This window comes from Anabrus simplex, chromosome 1 (genome assembly GCF_040414725.1).
Source record: "Anabrus simplex isolate iqAnaSimp1 chromosome 1, ASM4041472v1, whole genome shotgun sequence".
In the NCBI taxonomy this organism is placed as follows: Eukaryota; Metazoa; Arthropoda; class Insecta; order Orthoptera; family Tettigoniidae; genus Anabrus; species Anabrus simplex.
In genome coordinates this window covers 263,874,644-263,894,839 of record NC_090265.1, presented here as the reverse complement: position 1 = coordinate 263,894,839, position 20,196 = coordinate 263,874,644, and the positions used below count along the sequence as shown (strand labels likewise).

The 20,196-nt window shown below is 38.6% G+C and overlaps 1 protein-coding gene across 2 annotated transcripts in view; it reads left to right on the top strand.

The window, feature by feature from the left end:
• The window catches only part of LOC136864790 (lysosomal proton-coupled steroid conjugate and bile acid symporter SLC46A3), a 76,991-nt gene that overhangs the window by 48,528 nt on the left and 8,267 nt on the right, over positions 1-20,196 (top strand). For both annotated transcript variants that reach the window (XR_010859372.2, XM_067142189.2), the window contains exon 2: positions 4,240-4,485. Coding sequence is in view for 1 of the 2 variants with exons in the window: in XM_067142189.2 (XP_066998290.2) it covers positions 4,240-4,485 (246 nt within the window). In the remaining variant the exon portion in view is untranslated. The remainder of the gene's footprint in view (positions 1-4,239; positions 4,486-20,196) is intronic.

Below are 20,196 nucleotides of genomic sequence, written 5' to 3'. Positions count from 1 at the left end.
ATAATTATTGTTCTGCTGAATAACAGATGGCTTGCTGGTTATAAATAGCTTGTTTCCTTTCTTCTTTGATTTCATTTTACTTTTTGCCTCGGCCTTTGTAGACCGAAGTACCAGCTACTGCTAGCACCTGGCAGCAGACTTCCTCCCGCCAACTACAACAAAACATCTGCTTCTACAAGGTTATCAGTGCTACCAACTTTAAAACGTTTTGTATATAGTTTTATTTAATCCAATACTAGTCCAAAACATGTATTATAGATTATTAAAACGAATAAATAACTTGGAAAATATTTTTCCCGGAATATCCAATCAATCAGACGTTCGCATTTTTAGACAACCTTGAACGTCTCATCAATCGGACATTGACGGTTAAAGAGTTAATCTCTATTTTCCTCATCTGCACTACAACTCTTCTCCTCGTACCTTGTAAACAGGCATCAGTTTGTAGTACTGGATGATAAAAGATCAGAGTGGAAAACTAAAATTACAGATGTCCAATAGGTATTTGGACCTCTTCTATGTATTCATTATGTTAATGGTATCGCTAATCATTTACACAACTGTATCCACCACTTCTATGCCACTTCGTTCAAGATAATGAATAACAATTTAAACCTAATGAACTCCTATGCCAGAGAGAATTTCCTTTTTAATTAATCCAGTTAAGACTTTAGCTATAGCTATTCTAAAAGACCTCCACCCCCACTTGTGATCAATGGTGTGGTAATCTCATAACAAAAGTCTGTAAAAAGCCTTGGTGTCATGAAACTTTAGATTAGAATGGACAAATAATTGATAGTTGCAGAAAAGAAAATGCTTCACTACACCCTCTCAAAATACATGTTGCTTCATATGAAAATAAAATTAATTCAGATGCTTGTGTTACCCATACTCAAATGATATGATATGTTTTAATAGAAAAAGTGTAGTTTATGTTGGAGGTAGGAGAGTAGAATGTATAAGATTTGTGGATGATATGGTTGTGATGGGAGAAAACGAACGTGAAATGATACAAATGTTAAAAACTCAACATGAAACTAGGAGAATAATGGAATGAAAATTAATAAGAAGAAGACCAAAAGTATGATAATTGGAGGAAAAGGTAGAAGTTGTCGTATTAGTATAAAAAAGCAAAGTCATCTCCGTACAAGCCATGAAGACCCTCGGAGGGGTGAAAGGTAAAGGCTTCCACTATTCGTAACCTTGGCACTTGATGGGGCAGAGTGGTTAGCTATACGCCCGGCCGCCTTTGCCCCCAGGAATTAACCTAGTACTAATTTTTGGTGTAGGCTGAGTGAACCTCAGGGCCATATGCACCTCTGGAAGTGGAAATCTCATTTCTTAAATTTTACGACTGCCTGATGGGGACTCAAACCCACGTCTTTCCGGATGAACCGAGCACACCTGTACCGCCTCGGCCAGGCAGCCCCTGTCGTATTAGTATAGGGGAAGAAGAAATAGAGCAAGTCAGTAATTTTAACTATTTGCGCTGTATGGCGCAGAGACCTGGACATTGCAAAAGGAAGATGAGAGAAGATTGGAGGCACTAGAGATGTGGGTATGGAGGAGAATAGAACAAGTGAAATGGGAAGACCGGATAAGGAATGAGGAGGTATTACGAAGAGTTGGAGAAGAACGAAGTATGTTCCAAATCATTAGAAGGAGAAAAATGAACTGGATCGGACATTATTTGAGGAGGGACTGTTTACTGAAAGAAGGAATAGAAGGAATGGTGAAAGGCAAGGATGAGGAAGGAAAAAATATCAAATGTTGGACAATATCAAAGGAAATAAATATTCGGATATGAAAAACTTGGTGCAGGACAGGCAACAGTGGAAGAGGTTCATCCCATGACAAGACCTGCCATAAGGCAGAATACATAGATGATGCTACTAAGGAACAAACAAAGAAACTGCAGAAGGCAACAAACTCTTGCATCTATTTTATTTTTTCATTCAAGTATGAAACTTATATCATCCCTTATTATGAAACACTCAGGTGGTTAAATGTAAAGAAAATGGGATATTTACTTCTATGCTAATTTTACAACTTTTGAATGATGCAACACTGCAGTATCTTTTCTCAGATCTTAGCTTCCTTTCCTCCACTCATCAGCATTACACCTGAACCAATTTCTCACTTACTATATCTATATACCGAGCTCAGTAGCTGCAGTCGCTTAAGTACGGCCAGTATCCAGTATTCGGGAGATAGTAGGTTCGAACCCCACTGTCGGCAGCTCTGAAGATGGTTTTCCGTGGTTTACCATTTTCACACCAGGCAAATGTCGGGGCTGTACCTTAATTAAGGCCACGGCCGCGCTTCCTTCCTACTCCTAGCCCTTTCCTGTCCCATCATCGCCATGAGACCTATCTGTGTCGGTGCGACGTAAAGCAAATAGCAAAAAAAAAATTCTATACCTATAAATCATACATCAGTGTACAATTGTTCATCTCTTGTGTCTGGTGATAGGCTATGGAATTCTCTCCCAGTAATAATAATAATAATAATAATCGTATGGCCTCAGCTACCTTGTGCAAGCATTTTAATTTGACGCCATCAGTTTTAACGTTCCATTTTACTGTGGTCCTACTAGATGGCAGAGTAAACCGTATCTCTCTTGGGCATCTATGGTTGAGTTTAAATGAATTTTGTTGGGTAAACACCAAGTGTGTAACTAGAGATCTTTTACATGCTAACATCGTACGGCATGGAGCGTCAAATGGACTTTATTCCACCCTTCAAAAATCCGACTAGCTCTGCCGGGTTTGATCCCGCTGTCTTGGGATCCGGAGACTAACTCTCTAGCACTGATCCACCCCAGGTAGCTCTGATCTTTCATTGAGAGTTAAGAACTATACTACATTAACCTTTTTTAAAAGATCTTGCTGGGATTTCCTCCTAAGTGCATAGCCAATATGTGAGAATAAAGGTCACAGTACTTAAGTAATTCCATTAATTATATAACTGCATGTTATGTTATAAGTTATTTGTTTTTATTGTTAGTATCTCCATTATCATCCTCAGTAGTCTAGTTATATACAGAATTATGTTTAATTTTTTTTAGTACAATTTGCTTTTACATCACACTGACACAGATAGGTCTTACGGCAACGAATGGATAGGAAAAGGCTAGGAGTTGGAAGGAAGTGACCATGGCCTTGATTAAGGTGTGAAAATGGGAAACCATGGAAAACCATCTTCAGGGCTGCCGACAGTGGGATTTAAACCCACTGTCTCCGAATGCAAGCTGAAAGCTACGTGATACAAACCATGCAGCCACTCACTCTCGGTTTATGTTTAGTCTATAGGTTATCATATCCCCTGTTTTTCACTGCAGATTGAACATTTGAACCTCTTCTCCACCATCATCATCATCATCTCATCATCACCCTCATAATCATTTCCTTATTTATAATAATAATGTTATTGTTTTTACGTTCCACTAACTACTTTTTATGGTTTTTGGAGATGCCAAGGTACCAAAATTTAGTCCTGTAGGATTTCTACCAACACGAGGCTGACGTATTTGAGCACCTTCAAATACCACCGGACTGAGCCTTTATTTATTTAATCCAACCTCTATTCAAGAATGTGGTTAAGTGTAAAAGCAGGCAGAGAGTATCTTCACTGCTTGTAAAAGCATAAATAAATAAATGTTTTTGCAAAATGACAATCTACACTGTTAAACTCAGAATTAAAGTTTTAAAACACCTTGTACATAGTACCTACTGAAAAATAAAAAAAATTGAGGCTATTTATTGATCTAATCACAGATGATGACGATGATGATGTTTACTTTCACAAAGTTTTATTTCTGTATTAATTATTCCATTATTATTATTTTAATGGGAATGTGTACACTTATACTGTAGATATCTTCTCCTCAGAACTGGTGATGGTTCATTAAAGAAGGATTTGAGTTTGCAACGTAATGCTTACAGATCTGAAAACGATTAAAATGATGAGAGAATTGAGATGAATGAACGCCTCATGTGTTTGCTAGGGTTCCTGTACATACAGAAATAAATGACACAGTGTGTCTTGCTTACCTCAAAGATCCACTAGCTTTGGCTAGAATCAAACCCACAATTTTGGGTACAGCTACAAGAAATTTGCATGCTAACCATTGCCATGGAAAATTTCAACTGCATGATTATATTCCAGGAAATTTTTGAAGCTTGTAGTTTTTAAATTCAGTCCTAATGATAATAATGTTTATCGTCTGTTCTTTTTCAGGAGAGATGGATATTTCATACCTATATGTGAAAGATATACCACTAAAATGGGACTACAGATTATATAGTTACTATTTTGGTTTAAAATATGCCCTTGGATCTATAGCATTGATTGTTGGACCATATCTGAAAAATGTATTTAATTTTGAGATATCCGATCATGCTATATGTGTAGTGGGCATATTATCCAAATTCTCAGGTTATTTATTGCTGGGCTACAGTTCCACCACCACACTGATGTTCCTAGGTGAGTTATTTCAAGTGTGTAACATTCATTAAATTTAAGATACTAGTGTACACTAAAATTAAATTTTGATTGCTTTCGTCAGGCATGTTTAATATTTTAGGAGTCTTTAGGTCTATGAAAAGTAGAGTGATTCCATGAAGATCTAATGATTGATTGATTAATTAATTAATTAATTAATTAGTATCTACACTGATTAATTTAATCCTAACTCCTACATAAATGAACATTTTTCTTTGAGATCTCTCTGTAGAGACTACATCTAGTAGTCAAAAATTTAATATTACTCTACTAGAATGAATGGGAAAACTATAGAAACATCAAATTTAATACATTGATAATTAATTGATTAATTGAACTTTAGGAAAACTTTCAACAAAGAAAACTAAACAATACTTCAGTAATCCTTCAGCATTCACTTTATAAAGGATTCATTAAATTTTTTAAAAAATTGCTAGAGTTAATTATTTTTGAAATCAGTAAAATTTAGGGGGAAATATATCTGAGGACATTTACCTTAGTATTCATGATTCCTCATAAGACATAAGTAATCACTCACAGTTCAAAATCCTCAATAACCAGTCAGGATAAATATACATTTTTGGAATGAATAGGAAATAATTTTTGTACTATCCTGTATATACATCTCTCTGTATAAGAATAAAATGGCATCTGTCTTCTGAAACAACTTCACATCTAAACTGCTTGGTGGAATTTCATGAAATTTTCCACAAACATTCTCAGAGGGATCTGTCAAATGACTGACTAAGCTTTATTTTAAAATATAAACCTGAAAATATATTGCTTGTGGAAAAAACTCATAATAGTTTACTCCCAGACCAGGTACAACAGTTACTTGAGCATACCAATGACACAAATTTATTGCTTTGATGGTGATAACCGACATATTGATAGTCTGTGATTTGCATGTGTGGTGAAATTATGTCGGCCTGTGTAGAGGGTTCCTACATGAAAAAATTTGTTAGTAAATTATTTACTAATTGACCTCAGATGTTTATAACAGGGCAAGTTCAAGACTGCTAAAAGCTTCAAAGCTACTCAAAAGACTGGGAGAAATTAAATTCAAATTTTCAACTTCCATTGCATTTTTAGTTTATCATTTAAAAATCAATAAGAATTTGAAATTTGAACCACAGTACTCTAAGCTTGGATAAATTTGAAAAATATTGATACCAAACACATACCTGCAGCATTTAATACAACCCCGATTTAAAGCATTACAAAAAGTTACATATTTTGGCTTAAATTTTTATATACCTACATTGCAAACAAGCTGCTGCCAGACTACATCTGTTTGTTTTTAGACTGGCTTTGCTGTATCGGAGTGAAAGTTGGGTGAACTCAAGATATCTTATTCATAAGTTAGAACCAACAGAAATTAAATTAGCAAGAATAATTACCGGTACAAATAGAAGGAAAGAAAGGCAGGAGATACACGCTAAGTTAGGAATAAACTCGATCAAGGAAACTGTACATGTTAACCTGCTTCGGTGGTGGGTTCATGTGAGGTGGATGTAGGGGGATAGGTTACCTAGGTTAACAATAAATAGTTTTTATGATTTAATTATTTATATGAGAGGTGTGGAACTAGACGACAGGTACAATATTTTTTGTTCCAAGATTTTATTATTTTATACATTGGTGAAATCGCCAACTACAACAAGTACATTTTGCTAGTTATTTTATAAAAAATTTGACCAAATTCTCCATATGTAATATATACGTGTGTCTTAAGAGTAGACTTGTAAGTTAAAGGAGTGTATATTTTATGCACTGTACTATTTTTTAAAATTGCATAATACACAGTTTAAAAAAATTAGGGGAACATGTTTTTGAATGTATGCCATGCTCCACAAAACAATACTTCACACTCGGGTAAATAACCAACTAAACCTTTATTCTTTGCCGTTGAAGTATACAAAAGAACATCAATGGATTCACAATAATTTTCAGAACACAAATGGAAATGTCCAAATAGGGGCAAAAACAAAGTGATAACAGGCCTCCAGGGTGGATTTTTATCACAGTTGGAGAGCTGTATTATGGTGTATGTCCTCCATGAGCATTTATCACAGCTTGGCACCTATGTGGCATGCTCCATATAAGTCGACGGAGGTCACGTTGTGGTATCAGGTCCCATTCTTCAATGAGAGCCTGTTTGAGGTCTTGGAGAGTCTGTGGTGGAACAGGATGCCCACGAAAACTTCTGTCAAGCCTATCCCACACATGTTTGATTGGACTAAGGTATGCAGCAACCAACACATGATGTAGCAGTATCTGCTTGATGTACCCCATATCGGTAAGATTACCACAGACGACGACAAGATCCATACCGCCATCAATACTGATGCCACCCTACACCATCACAGAACCTTGTCCGAATCAATCACCTTCCTGGACAACATTTGGCATGTACTGCTCACCACGGCATCTCCATGCACGTCGACGTCCATCACGCTGTGTCAGGGGAAATCTGGACTCGTCTGTGAGCAAACACAGGTCTCTATTGGCGAAGTTGCTAGTTGACATGGGTACGGGCAAACAGAAGGCAAGCTGTGCAATGTTGCTCCATTAAACGGGGCACTCGAACAGGACGTCTGGGTCATAAGGACACTTCTCTTAACCTGTTCCTTACTGTCTGATCAGACACCATGACTCCAGTGAGTCTCCTGAGGTCTTGTCGCTGTTCTCTGGCAGTTGCTGAATGCCGCCACAACACACAGATGGTCAGATATCGGTCATCCTCTGGGGTTGTCATGCGTCCACAATTTGTCTGACCCTCCTTGTGAACTAGCCTGTCTCATTGTAGTGATTCCACAAGCGTTGAATAACTAACAATAAAGTAGAGACCAATATTTTATTCCTAACTTGAACTTGAATGATATCTCTGAAAAACCCAAAATCTTATTTGATGTTGTCATTACGGTATTAAATAATGTTAAATTTCCCAAAAATAGCTTGTTCTTTCAGATCACCCGCAATACTTTGCCGAATTATCCTTCTCTACCACGCCCGCCTGACTCCGCCCCATCCATTACCCCTTTTTCCCTTCCCTCCTGACCAACGCCTCCCCCTTAACCTTGTCCTTCCTTCAAGAAAGTCTGATCCCTCAGTTCCTCTCTAGACTCCGTAATATACAGCAGGCCGATCGAGGTGAGTCCTTCACTGAAGATTAACTTTCTCGCCTTTTTCCCAATATCTTATTCAAATTTGGTTTATCTTTTTCAATCCCGTATTGGATTGGGAACCTTTTGTCATTTGACAACTTTAATATCCATACTTGTAACAAGATCCACTTGCTCAGTCACATTACGACTCAGCACTTCACCTCATGAAGACTGGTGTCACGAGTTACTACTAAGGCTAGGTACTTTATTTTCATCTTAATGTCAACTCACTACGGTGGAGCAGCAATCATACGTAAACATTTAAAAAATTTATCCTGTGGCTAACAATGCCACATTTAAGACTTTAAGCTCCACAAAGTGACTAAGATTTACTCAAATATTTGCAAAGATTTTCACCTTCTGTTTTACAAAATATGACTTACAAGTTCTCAACTTATGAGAATATCTTGAGAATGACTTTCTCCTCAAGCATCATCATGCATTGTATTTTATCTAACCATTGATATTTTAACCATTATGGTCCATAGATTGTATTTTAACACTGTGTATATCTTTGTTTACCTGCCCAATTTTGGCTGATGATGACGTCTGAGACGTTGAAACCAGTACCAAATAAAGTAATGTTGTAATTTTAAAATTAGCACCATATTTTGTATTGAAAAGGTGGATCTATTGAACTCTACTTTATTGTTTGTTAATCTCTATTCAATATGGACCAAAGATGAAGTTCTTAACATTAAACGTTGAATAACTGACGGAGAGACATTGAGATTCACCGTAACACGACGAAAAGTCCATCCTTCCTGGATCAAAGTGACGGCCCTTGTGACTTGAACCTCGTTAAGATATCTTATGGGATGTGCTATTTGATGTACAACGTGCTCATATGACCGCAGTAATCTGTGTACCACACAATGACACATAGACACACCGATATTTTCTTTGTTTTAAGAAGTTAGCTGACGGTTTAAGGCATGGCTACGCCTACAAACGGAGTATAACTTCGATTTGACATACCCTAAATAGCTGAGGTCTCAGGGTATGCTGTACGACCATTGGAACCCCATCTACCAAATTAACGTTCAAATACCAGACGTTACAAAACATGTTCCCCTAATTTTGCTTAACTGTGTAGTTTAAAATGAGATGGCGTGTCTTCATTTGTTACTCACTCACTTAAACTTTCATGTCAAGCAGTGTCCGGACATTCCATGTTGCAGTTATAAATTGTTTTCCTTGATTTTTTCGAGCGCATATGGGGTGACCCACTGGGTGCGGTCGCCCAGCCGGACAAAAGTGTGACTTCTGATGTTTAGCCCACCTTTTTTAGGACCTTCTGCATTTTCAGGGTGGGCAGTGGTGATCCTTAATGGCCTGCCTAAACACAGGTGCACGACCGAATTCCCAAGTAGTCACGATTCGTAGAAAGACAACCTACACGCACCTACTGCCAATGTGCAGGTCCAAACTAAAGGCTTCCAGTTTCACCCGAGAATCTGCCTCCAGCGTCCTTATCCCATCACCGTTGGACTTGGAGTGAAAACCGACAGCTGAAGAAAGTGCCTCTGGTGCGGATTTGTTTAAGGTGGATCACAGCTTGTCAGGAAGTGACCCACATACTATGATTTCGGAATCCTTCACCACGGCACATATGCATGAGACGTGGTGTCAAACACCAAAACTGCAATGGACTGCCACTGACTCGAGAAAATCTGGCATTTTATCTTCCGCTTCACTCACTGTACTGAAACCCATCTTCTCTGCTGAGTAATGGTGTTTCAGTAGCATTTCCTCTACTAAGGGACCATCGGCCCTCCTAAAGAGCCTCATCTGCCCAAAGCCATTGGCCTCTTTAGATTATACTCTTATTTATCCCCGAGTCCAGGGCTACCTCTTCTGCCATCTCCTCCATACTGAGTTGGTGCTGTCCACTCAGCATTTGGACGTTTATCCCATTGTGTCTTCATGAATAAGAACCTTACAATGCATACCAAGATCATGGTTTACCATGCTGTTGTCACATCAACACTGCTTTACGGTTGTGAAGCATGGACCCTCTACCGTCAGGATATCAGAAAGCTAGAGCACTTCCATCTGCAAAAGCTTAGATCCATCTTGAACATCAAACGGGAGAACCGGGTCACCAGCCTTGCAGTTCTTGATAAAGCACATGCTTAAGCATTGAGGTTAACATAATTGGCCACCATCTTAGGTGGATAGGCCACGACCATTGCATAAGTGAAACCAGGCTTCTTTGTCAACTTCTGTATGATGAACTTTGTTCTGGCCCAAAACCTCATGGAGCCCCTTTGAGGTATTTCAATGATCAGGTAAAGCATACTATGAAAAGAGCTGGAATTAACACTCAATCCTGGGATACGCTTGCTGAGATTCATGCACTTTGGTGCCACACTGTTTCTACATCCATTTCACTGTTTGAAGAGGAACGACAGCGACGTGAAGAGGATAAATGACAAGCACGGAAGCTCCATTTCCGTTCTCCCCGAACCATTTCATGTGATTTGTGTGGACGTATGTTTCATGCCAATATTGGGTTACTAAGTCATATGAAACATTCACAAAGCTTTGTGAGTGTGAAAATGTAAACTGCTGAAGAACAAAAATAGCGTCCATTTGATAGGTATTAGTGAAAGCTGGTTATCGCCATCAGTTCCAAACAACATGGTTCGTCTTGATGGCTATAACCTCTACCGCCATGATCGTACAAATAAGAGGGGTGGAGGTATTGTTCTCTACTGTAGAAATGACCTGAAGAGCCATGTCATTTGTACCTCATCGACCGGTGAATTGCCGAGAACGGAGTTTATGTTCGTTGAAGTAGTTGCTAGTGGACAGAAAATACTTATGGGAGTGGTTTACCGACCACCTAAAGTATCTTACTTGACCGAGTTTGAAACGCACCTACTTAACTTGCTACCAGCCTATCAACATATCATTTTATTAGGCGACTTCAATACAAATCTACTTACGAAGAAATACGATACTAAGAAACTAGAAGACTTATTTTCCTCATGTGACTTGACTATCCTTCCCTCTGACCCTACAAACCATGTACGTACTGCCAACAACATTTCCCACACCTTTATAGATCTCAAAGTAACAAACAATCCTCAGAAAGTGGTATCCCATGGACAAATTTCAGTACCGGGAGTGTCCACCCACGATCTTATATTTCTTGCGTACTCACTTCGCGTACCAAAATATAAACCTAGGTATATAACGTGCAGGAATATGAAAGATATCGACATCTATGAATTAAGACACGATGCCTACAATCTTCCATGGAATAGCATTTTAAATCTGACAGACATTGATGAAAAAATAAATACATTTAATTCGTTAATACACAATCTATACAACAAACTTGCACCGAAAAGACAGATCAGAACATCCCGCAAACCTAGTCCATGGCTAACCCCCGCAGTTAAAAATATGATGTCTCAACGTGGTGCTCTTTACCGACATTTCAAACGTACTCAGGACCCAAATGACTATGAACAGTATAGAATAATTAGGAATAAAACTAAACAAATCATCCGTAATCTTAAATTTAAATATGTTCGCGAATCAGTAACCTAAATACGGCTAGTGCCTGGAGGCATCTTCGAGCCATGGGCATAGGAAAAACACATGAACAGCTTCAGGTGCCTGACATTCCACTCGACGATTTAAATGAGTATTTCACGGAAGAGAGAGCTCAGTCTAATCCGCTTAACAGACCACACGTAAATAACGTCCCAACACCTGTCCCACAAAATCGCCCCTGCTTTGCCTTTCGTATCGTCAGTACTAATGAAGTTAAGAAAGTCTTGTATTCCATTAAATCCAAAGCAAGCAGTGTTGATGAAATTCCTATTACTTTCATACATAATATTATTGGCGCTATTCTACCCATTCTCACCCATATTTTTAATTACTGTTCTCAAAAACAGCACATTACCGACAATTTGGAAGTACGCCAATGTAATTCTAGTTCCTAAAAACCCAGGTTCGAAACTCCTATCCGATTACCGTCCCATTTCGATTCTCCCTGCTCTCTCCAAAGCGTTAGAAGGTTGGTACATGCGCAAATATTGGAATACCTTCAGGCTCACTCTCTTCTTGACCCCCTGCAATCTGGCTTCAAGAAGGGTCATAGCACAGCCACTGCCTTACTCAAAGTGACTGAGGACATCAGACAAGCAATGGACGAAAGACAAGTGACAATACTCACACTCCTTGACTTCAGCAGTGCTTTTGACACGATAAACATCCAGACATTGCTGATGAAGCTCAAATCGTTCTTCGGTAATATTGCTTTAAAATTTTTCACCGCATATCTCACAGATCGTATGCAATGTGTTACAGTACAAGATACTGCTTCTCAGTGGCGACTCCGGAAGGCAGGAACCCCCCAAGGTTCTGTTCTTGGCCCCCTTTTGTTTGTCCTCTATATAAATGATATCTCCTCTAAAATAAAGTACAGTAGATATCACCTCTTTGCCGACGACCTCCAGATTTACTGCCACTAAATGATATATCGAATGCAATAAGAGATATTAACTCTGACCTTCAACAACTCAGTGTGTACGCCAGTGAAAACTCTCTCCTCCTCAACCCCCAAAAAACTCAAACAATTATTATCGGTTCTCAGAAATGATTAAACATCATGTATAAAAATTATGCTATTCCTCCGGTGACATTAAATGCCACCGTAATCCCGTTCAGTAAGGAAGTGAAGAACCTAGGTATGACCCTAACTGAATCTCTTGACTGGTCTGCACATGTAAGAAATACATGTAGAAAGATGTACGCGACGTTACACCCTCTAAAACAACATAAGGCCATTTTGCCACAAGACATAAAGATAAAACTACTCCAAACTTTGATACTACCAATACTTGACTACTGCGACATTGTCCTCATTGATGCAACCCGTGAGCAAACTATGAAACTTCAACGAGCATTGAACTCTGGTCTTCAATTTGTTTTTAACTTGAGTTACGATGCTCACATAACCCCTAGCTACACATTTCTTTCCTGGCTGAAACCCGAGAGGCGACGGAAATTCCATGTACTTACGTTGATATATCGAACTCAGAAGGAAAATCTACCCAAATACATCTCTTCAAAATTCCATTTATTATCCTCATTCCATAATTGTAACACTAGATCTGGCACTTCCCTCGCTATTCCCGTCAACCACTCATCAATATATAACAGATCCTTCGTTGTGGCTGGGTCACGACTTTGGAATTCACTCCCAGCTGCTGTCAGGAACTCAAACTCAATGTCAAAATTTAAGACTGCATTGTGGTGTTTTTTGTCAATGTGGGGTGCTAATAAATATTATGTTCATACCAATGGCTAAAAGGACGAAAATCTTAGCATAGATAATAATAGGATGGTCGACCCACAACATCAAAGATCGTCAAACGGTAATCATTAGGACACCATAACGCTATAGGCAAACAAATGTTATTTCACTGGTGGTGACTTGTCGGAGCACGGAAAGGCATGCGCTTAATACCTCGTTGGGTCAAACCTAGTATATCAGACTTATTATTCATCAGTCAGCAGAGCCAGTGGACGCCACGGCGGGCTAACCGAAAGGGGTGTCCGTGGTAAGTACAATGTTCAAAAAAAAAAAAAAAAAGGGAGAAGGAAAAGGTAAAGAGTGAGAGAGAACGTACAACAAACCAAATGTAAGAAAGGAGAATTGATTTAAAATAAGTTGTATTTAAACTTCAAATGACTAGAATAGGCAGTGTATAACAAACAAAGAATGGGAATTACAAACATTTAACAAGGGCTCAGCCCGTTTGACAACCAAATTACAATCAAGAAGAAGAATAATTAAGAATACTTGGGAATAACGATTATGATTTTCAAGAAAAGCCCAAGACCAGAGTTCGACAGAATAAAACCAGAATCAGCACCTATAATAAGTTCACTACCTTTTTTTTAAGACACTTTGGTTAAGAAATAAAGGGGGGGTATATTTGAAAAATAATGATTTAAGGCCACCCTTACAATCTTCATTTAAAACCCAAAGGAGGGCAAGAGAGTTATAGCACGTCGGGAGACAGAAATGTTTACAACTCGATACCGGAAAAGAAGAAAGGGAAAGAAAAAGGAAGCAGAGTGAGAAGGGAAGAAGAGAGAAAGAAAAGGGGGGGGGAATCCTTCCAGGCTGCTTAAAAGCTATCACGTTGGCAATGTAAGCGACCACTCGGGCCTGTAAAAATGTTCATGATGTGGCAACACTTCTATCACTTGTCCAAGCACAGTTTATTTTGGCGTATGAGATAGATAAAGGTATCAGTCTGAAGGACTCAGTTAGAATGGAGACCATGAAGCCACTAAATAATTTAACATTCAAAGTTCAAATCTTGAGATAGACCACGAAAGATATAAAAGGTTGTAACATTTTGCTCACCCAGTCTGTTGGTAAACAATGCAGCTATTCACAAATAAAAGTAGGTAAAACGTCGCAACGGGCCAGCCGCTAGCGAACAGTTCCGCTCTCTCCACTCGTGTTGTTTTCCAACTCAATGTATGACCGCAGAAACTAAGAAATAGCTTGCTTATATAGGTGGTGAACAGATTCGAGAAGTTACTCGATGAAAAATACGTAGGTGTGACGTCACAACGAGGGAAGAGCAACAGTGCCGGAGAACAGGCCAGTTAGTGAACAGCTGGGCGAGCAAACAGATGAATGCAACAGAAGGCAGAAGGTAAGATGTAGTAGAGCGGTCGTAACATATTCCCACCACTCGGCGAATCCGAAGGATGGGGGAGATGACGATGATGATCCAGAGGCGGAGAAGAAATTCCCATGGTGACCACGGAAGATACCATCGCCGGAACTCGTAGAACGATGAAGCAGAAACGGAAAGCAAAAACCAAACAGGCATAAGCAGCGAAATAAAAAAAGAAAAAAAGGGAAGAAAGGGAAAAACGGATGGGATGGGATAGAGAGATAAAGAGGAAAAAAGGGGTATAAAGTAAAAAGGAAGAGAAAAGTGATATGGAGTGAAAGAGAGAATTACAAAAATATACATATATACATTAATAAAAAAGGAGTGGCCTTAATATATATATATGCAAAAGAAATAAATGTTTTAGAACAATATATGTAATTTATAGTAAAGTTTCCCATATTAGAAATCAAAAATGGAACATAAAATCCCCAAAATTTATATATGGGAGAGTCAGACATAGGGCGAGGGTGAGTTGGAGAGGGCAGAACAGAGTGAGCAAAAGGAAAAGAAAAAAAATATACAAGTATAGAAAACTCAAAATGGACAAATGAAAGAAGATAAATAACCTAACCAAAAGGAACAACAAAGGCAGCCTGGAAGAAATCTCTATCCCTAACCCTCAGGAACAGAAGGAGGAAAAAATTTCTTCATCTGAGAAAAATGAGCCTTTTTAACATCAGTAGGAGTGTCAAGGGATTGGAGGAGGGCAGTGGTCGGAGAGGGAAAAGAGAGGATACAGAAAGGGCCAATCCAGCGAGGGGAGAGCTTTGCAGATAAATTTTGAGAAGTAGAACTAATGGGGTGATTCTTTAATAATACAAAATCAGAAACTTGAAAAGATGGAGAACGGACTCGGGAATTACAAGCCTTACGGTGAAGATCTCTGGCGTGAAGAAGTTGTTGAAGGGCGTGATTCAGTTGAGTATCAGTAAGAAGATGAGAGGGGGTATCCAATAATGAGGATAAATTCCCAGATAAAGAAAGGGGGGTGTGTAACTCTCTGCCAAGAAACAACTTGGCAGGAGTAAAAGAGGTAGAAGAATTAATAGTAGCATTTAATGCCAAAACAAAATGGGGGAGTTCGGAATCCCAAGACTTATGGTCAGTAGAATGAAAAATAGAAAGAAAGGTTTTGAGATTTCGATGGTAACGTTCTACAATGTTACCCCGAGGATGATATGGGGAGGTAAAAACTTTCTTGATACCGTGAGAGAAACAAAAATTATAAAAGGCTTTAGAAGTAAAAATAGAGGCATTATCGGAAATTAATACTTTAGGAAGACCAATGATAGGCAAAATCTGAGTGGATAATAAATTAATAATTATTTGGGAAGAAATATTTCGTAACGGACGAACAATAAGAAACTTTGAAAAACCGTCGAGCAAAGTGAATATATAAGCATTTGCTTTTGAAGATTTAACTAATGGGCCAACAATATCAATATAGAATTTTTCAGCGGAATAAGTGGCAGGAGAAGCGGCATAGGTACCATAGGGTTGGTGGTTGAGTGGCTTATGTTTTTGACAAGAATCACATAAACGAACCCAAGAATATATGTCTTTTCTCATCTGTGGCCAAAAAATAAAGAGGCAAGACGAGCATAAGTTTTGGCCATTCCAAAGTGGCCCCCAACAGGGGAACCATGGAAATACTCAAAAATCATAGGACGTAAATTTGAAGGAAGAACGAGGCGAGAAATAGCACGTGGAGTAGGTTTAAAAATAAGGAGATGATTCTGCAAACGAAAAGGACCAGAGTAATTTGGAAGAGAAAGGTCTTGAATCAGCTGTTGACAATACGGATCTTGTTTCTGATGGTCTACACAGGACTGAAAAGAGAGGGAAAATTTGTAAGGGAGGAAATAGAGGTAATAGCATTAACAGGCAAAGAATCAATTTCAGGTTCATGGGATTGATTATCTTAAAAAAAGGCGGGATAAAGCATCTGCAACTGAATTATGGAAACCCGATACAAACTTGAGCGAAAATTTAAAGCGAGATAACCGAAGAAGCCAACGACCAGTACGGCCTATTTTAGGAGCATTATGAAGCAACCAGGATAATGCTTGATTGTCGGTATGTACTACAAATTCCCGATGGTCCAAGTATTCGGCAAAATGTTCAATAGCCAGAAGAAGCCCCAGAGCTTCCCTTTCGTAGACAGAATATTTTCGTTCTGCAGGAGATAAAAGACGACTAAAATAGGCAATGGGTAAGGTTTGGCCATTGCAAGTTTGTTGTAAGACAGCACCAAGAGCGACGTCAGAGGCATCAGTTGAGAGTTCAAAGGGGAGGGAAAAATCGGGGATTTGCAAGAGAGGGGCATGAGAAAGTTTTGATTTTAAGGTATCAAAAGCAATTTGTTGAGAATTAGTCCAATGAAATTTAATGCCTTTTCTTTTAAGGAGATTTAAAGGTTCCGAAATTTGAGAGAAATTAGGAATGTATTTGGCATAAAAGCCCACCATGCCTAAAAAGGAGTGCAATTGTTTCAAATTCTGAGGAGGGGGAATTTTATGAATGGCGGAAACACGGTCAGGATCAACAGCGACACCCTGTGAGCTGAGGATATGACCAAGAAATTTAATAGATGTTTGAGCGACAAGAACCTTGGAAGGGTTAACAGTCAAGCCAACGGAACGAAGACGTGTAAGAACTTCACGGACATGCAGTAGGTGAGATTCAAAATCAGGAGAATAAACAAGGATATCATCAATAAAAGGAAATAAATATTTGTACTTAAGATCGGAAAATAAAAGAATCAACAAAACGCTGCATGGTCTGGAATCCAAGATTTAACCCAAAAGGAACTTTTTTGAACTGATATAAACCATTAGGTGTAATGAACGCAGTGTAGCGAGAGCTAATGTCATCAAGGGGAAGCTGATTTTAAGCGGAGTTGAAATCAAAAATAGTAAAATAATGAGAATTAGGAAAATGTTGAAAAGCGGATTGTAATTTAGGCATCGGATAGGCATCATACAATATACGGGAGTTCAATTTTCTATAATCGACAATAAATCAAAAGGAGCCATCAGGTTTATTAACAATGAAGGCAGGAGAAGCATAATTGGAGGATGAAGGAACGATAGTGCCATCACAAAGCATCTTATCAATTAATTAATTAAGAATCTTCATCCTAGGAGGGCTGAGAAAATACGGAGAAGAACGAACCGGAGTAGTGTCAGTCAGATCGATATGGGCAGTGAAGTTCTTAACAGTCCCTAAGTTAGGGGTGATCACATCAGAAAATTCCTGGAGGAGAGACTGTACCTGATCAGAATAAAGGGAATTAATTGTGAGGGAGGAAGACTGATGGAAAAAGGGATAATCAAAGGGGTTTACCAACGGAACAGATTTAGATGAAAAATGAAAAGAAACCTGGGAATGAACTGAATCAAGAATGAGACCAGTGTGAGAAAAAAAATCAAAACCTAAAATGAGAGGAGACGATAAATGTTCAACCACAAGAAAAGTAAAAGGCCAGGAAAAATATTGCATTTTAATGTTTAAAGATATAGTGCCAAGGACATGAAGGGGTTGGTTTGATGCCGAAATACATTGCCGAGAAGAGGGAGTATACTGCAAATGAGGAAAATTGACTTTTAATGATTCAAAAAATGGTAAACTAATAAGGGATACGGCAGCACCTGAATCTAAAAGAGCAACCGATGGCAAATTATTCACAGTTATCAACACATGAGAAGTACATGGAAGAAAAGAAGCATTATATATACTAGAATAAAACTGAGGAACATTTTCAGCAGGAGAAAAAGTAGATGAAGGCAGGTTTTCCCCAATAATACGATGACTGCCTGACGACGTGGGTGGAAGGCGTTTCCCGAAAGTGAGGCAGTACAATACTTAGAAATATGTCCCTGACCTTTGCAACGAAAGCATGTTATAGTTGAACGATTTGTTGATGGAGAAGGGGAGACGGAAGGCGAAGGTAACGAAATAGGTAAGGGAGGGGGTACGATACCAGGTGGGGGGAATAGATGAATAATATGAAAGATCTCCTAAGGAATTAATGACATGAGACTGAGCCAAATTATATAACTGAAGCATGGTAGTGGGGGGGTTAAGTGCATCAAGGAGCTGACGAAAGGAAGGAGCAGCTTAAAAACGGACAATTGAAATTAATTCAGAAGTATTATAACCAATGTTCAATACATCACTATAGGTAGTAATAGAATCAAGATAGTCATGTGTAGATTCAGTAGGTAGTTGGTGGCGACGGACAAACTCAGTACTTAATTTGTAACGAATCTCATATGGCAAAAAATAATTGTGTATTATAGTCCGTAAGTGAAACCATGAAGAAAAATTAGACATATTATCAAGCCAAAATTTTGAAAAGAAACCAGTAGTTTTAGCCGACAAAAGACCGATTAATTGAGGAAAGGAAGCAAGTGTAATATTTAAAAATTTTCTCACAGAGAAAAGCCAAATGGTCAAGCTGCGAGGATCAGTAGCCTGTAGCTGAGGTACAAGAAGCAATGACTGCTTAACTATCTGAATATTAAGTGCACTGGCAACAGAAGTAAGATGAGGGGAGGAAGAAAAATGGGATGGTGGAGACGGAAACATTGCATGTTGAGCAAGGACTGGAGGAGATTTTATGTCATCAGAAGAATGCATTAATGAATCAGAAGAAGGAGAGAAAGAAATCAAGTCCCCGACAGGAGGGTTGGGTAAGGACAAATTATGATATGAAGGAAGTGGTGAAGAATTAGAACTGTCACCCAGAGGAAAGTTATCCGAAAAACATGCCATAACGATAAGTAAAAGAAAAACAGAGCGTATAATTAATAGAAAAGATTGTATGCTACCATTTGTGGTGTTTTTTGTCAATGTGGGGTGCTAATAAATATTATGTTCATACCAATGGCTAAAAGGACGAAAATCTTAGCATAGATAATAATAGGATGGTCGACCCACAACATCAAAGATCGTCAAACGGTAATCATTAGGACACCATAACGCTGTAGGCAAACAAATGTTATTTCACTGGTGGTGACTTGTCGGAGCACGGAAAGGCATGCGCTTAATACCTCGTTGGGTCAAACCTAGTATATCAGACTTATTATTCATCAATCAGCAGAGCCAGTGGACGCCACGGCGGGCTAACCGAAAGGGGTGTCCGTAGTAAGTACAATGTTCAAAGAAAAAAAAAAAGGGAGAAGGAAAAGGTAAAGAGTGAGAGAGAACGTACAACAAACCAAATGTAAGAAAGGAGAATTGATTTAAAATAAGTTGTATTTAAACTTCAAATGACTAGAATAGGCAGTGTATAACAAACAAAGAATGGGAATTACAAACATTTAACAAGGGCTCAGCCCGTTTGACAACCAAATTACAATCAAGAAGAAGAATAATTAAGAATACTTGGGAATAACGATTATAATTTTCAAGAAAAGCCCAAGACCAGAGTTCGACAGAATAAAACCAGAATCAGCACCTATAATAAGTTCACTACCTTTTTGTTTAAGACACTTTGGTTAAGAAATAAAGGAGGGGTATATTTGAAAAATAATGATTTAAGGCCACCCTTACAATCTTCATTTAAAACCCAAAGGAGGGCAAGAGAGTTATAGCACGTCGGGAGACAGAAATGTTTACAACTCAATACCGGAAAAGAAGAAAGGGAAAGAAAAAGGAAGCAGAGTGAGAAGGGAAGAAGGGGTGGGGGGAATCCTTCCAGGCTGCTTAAAAGCTATCACGTTGGCAATGTAAGCGACCACTCGGGCCTGTAAAAATGTTCAGTATGTGGCAACACTTCTATCACTTGTCCAAGCACA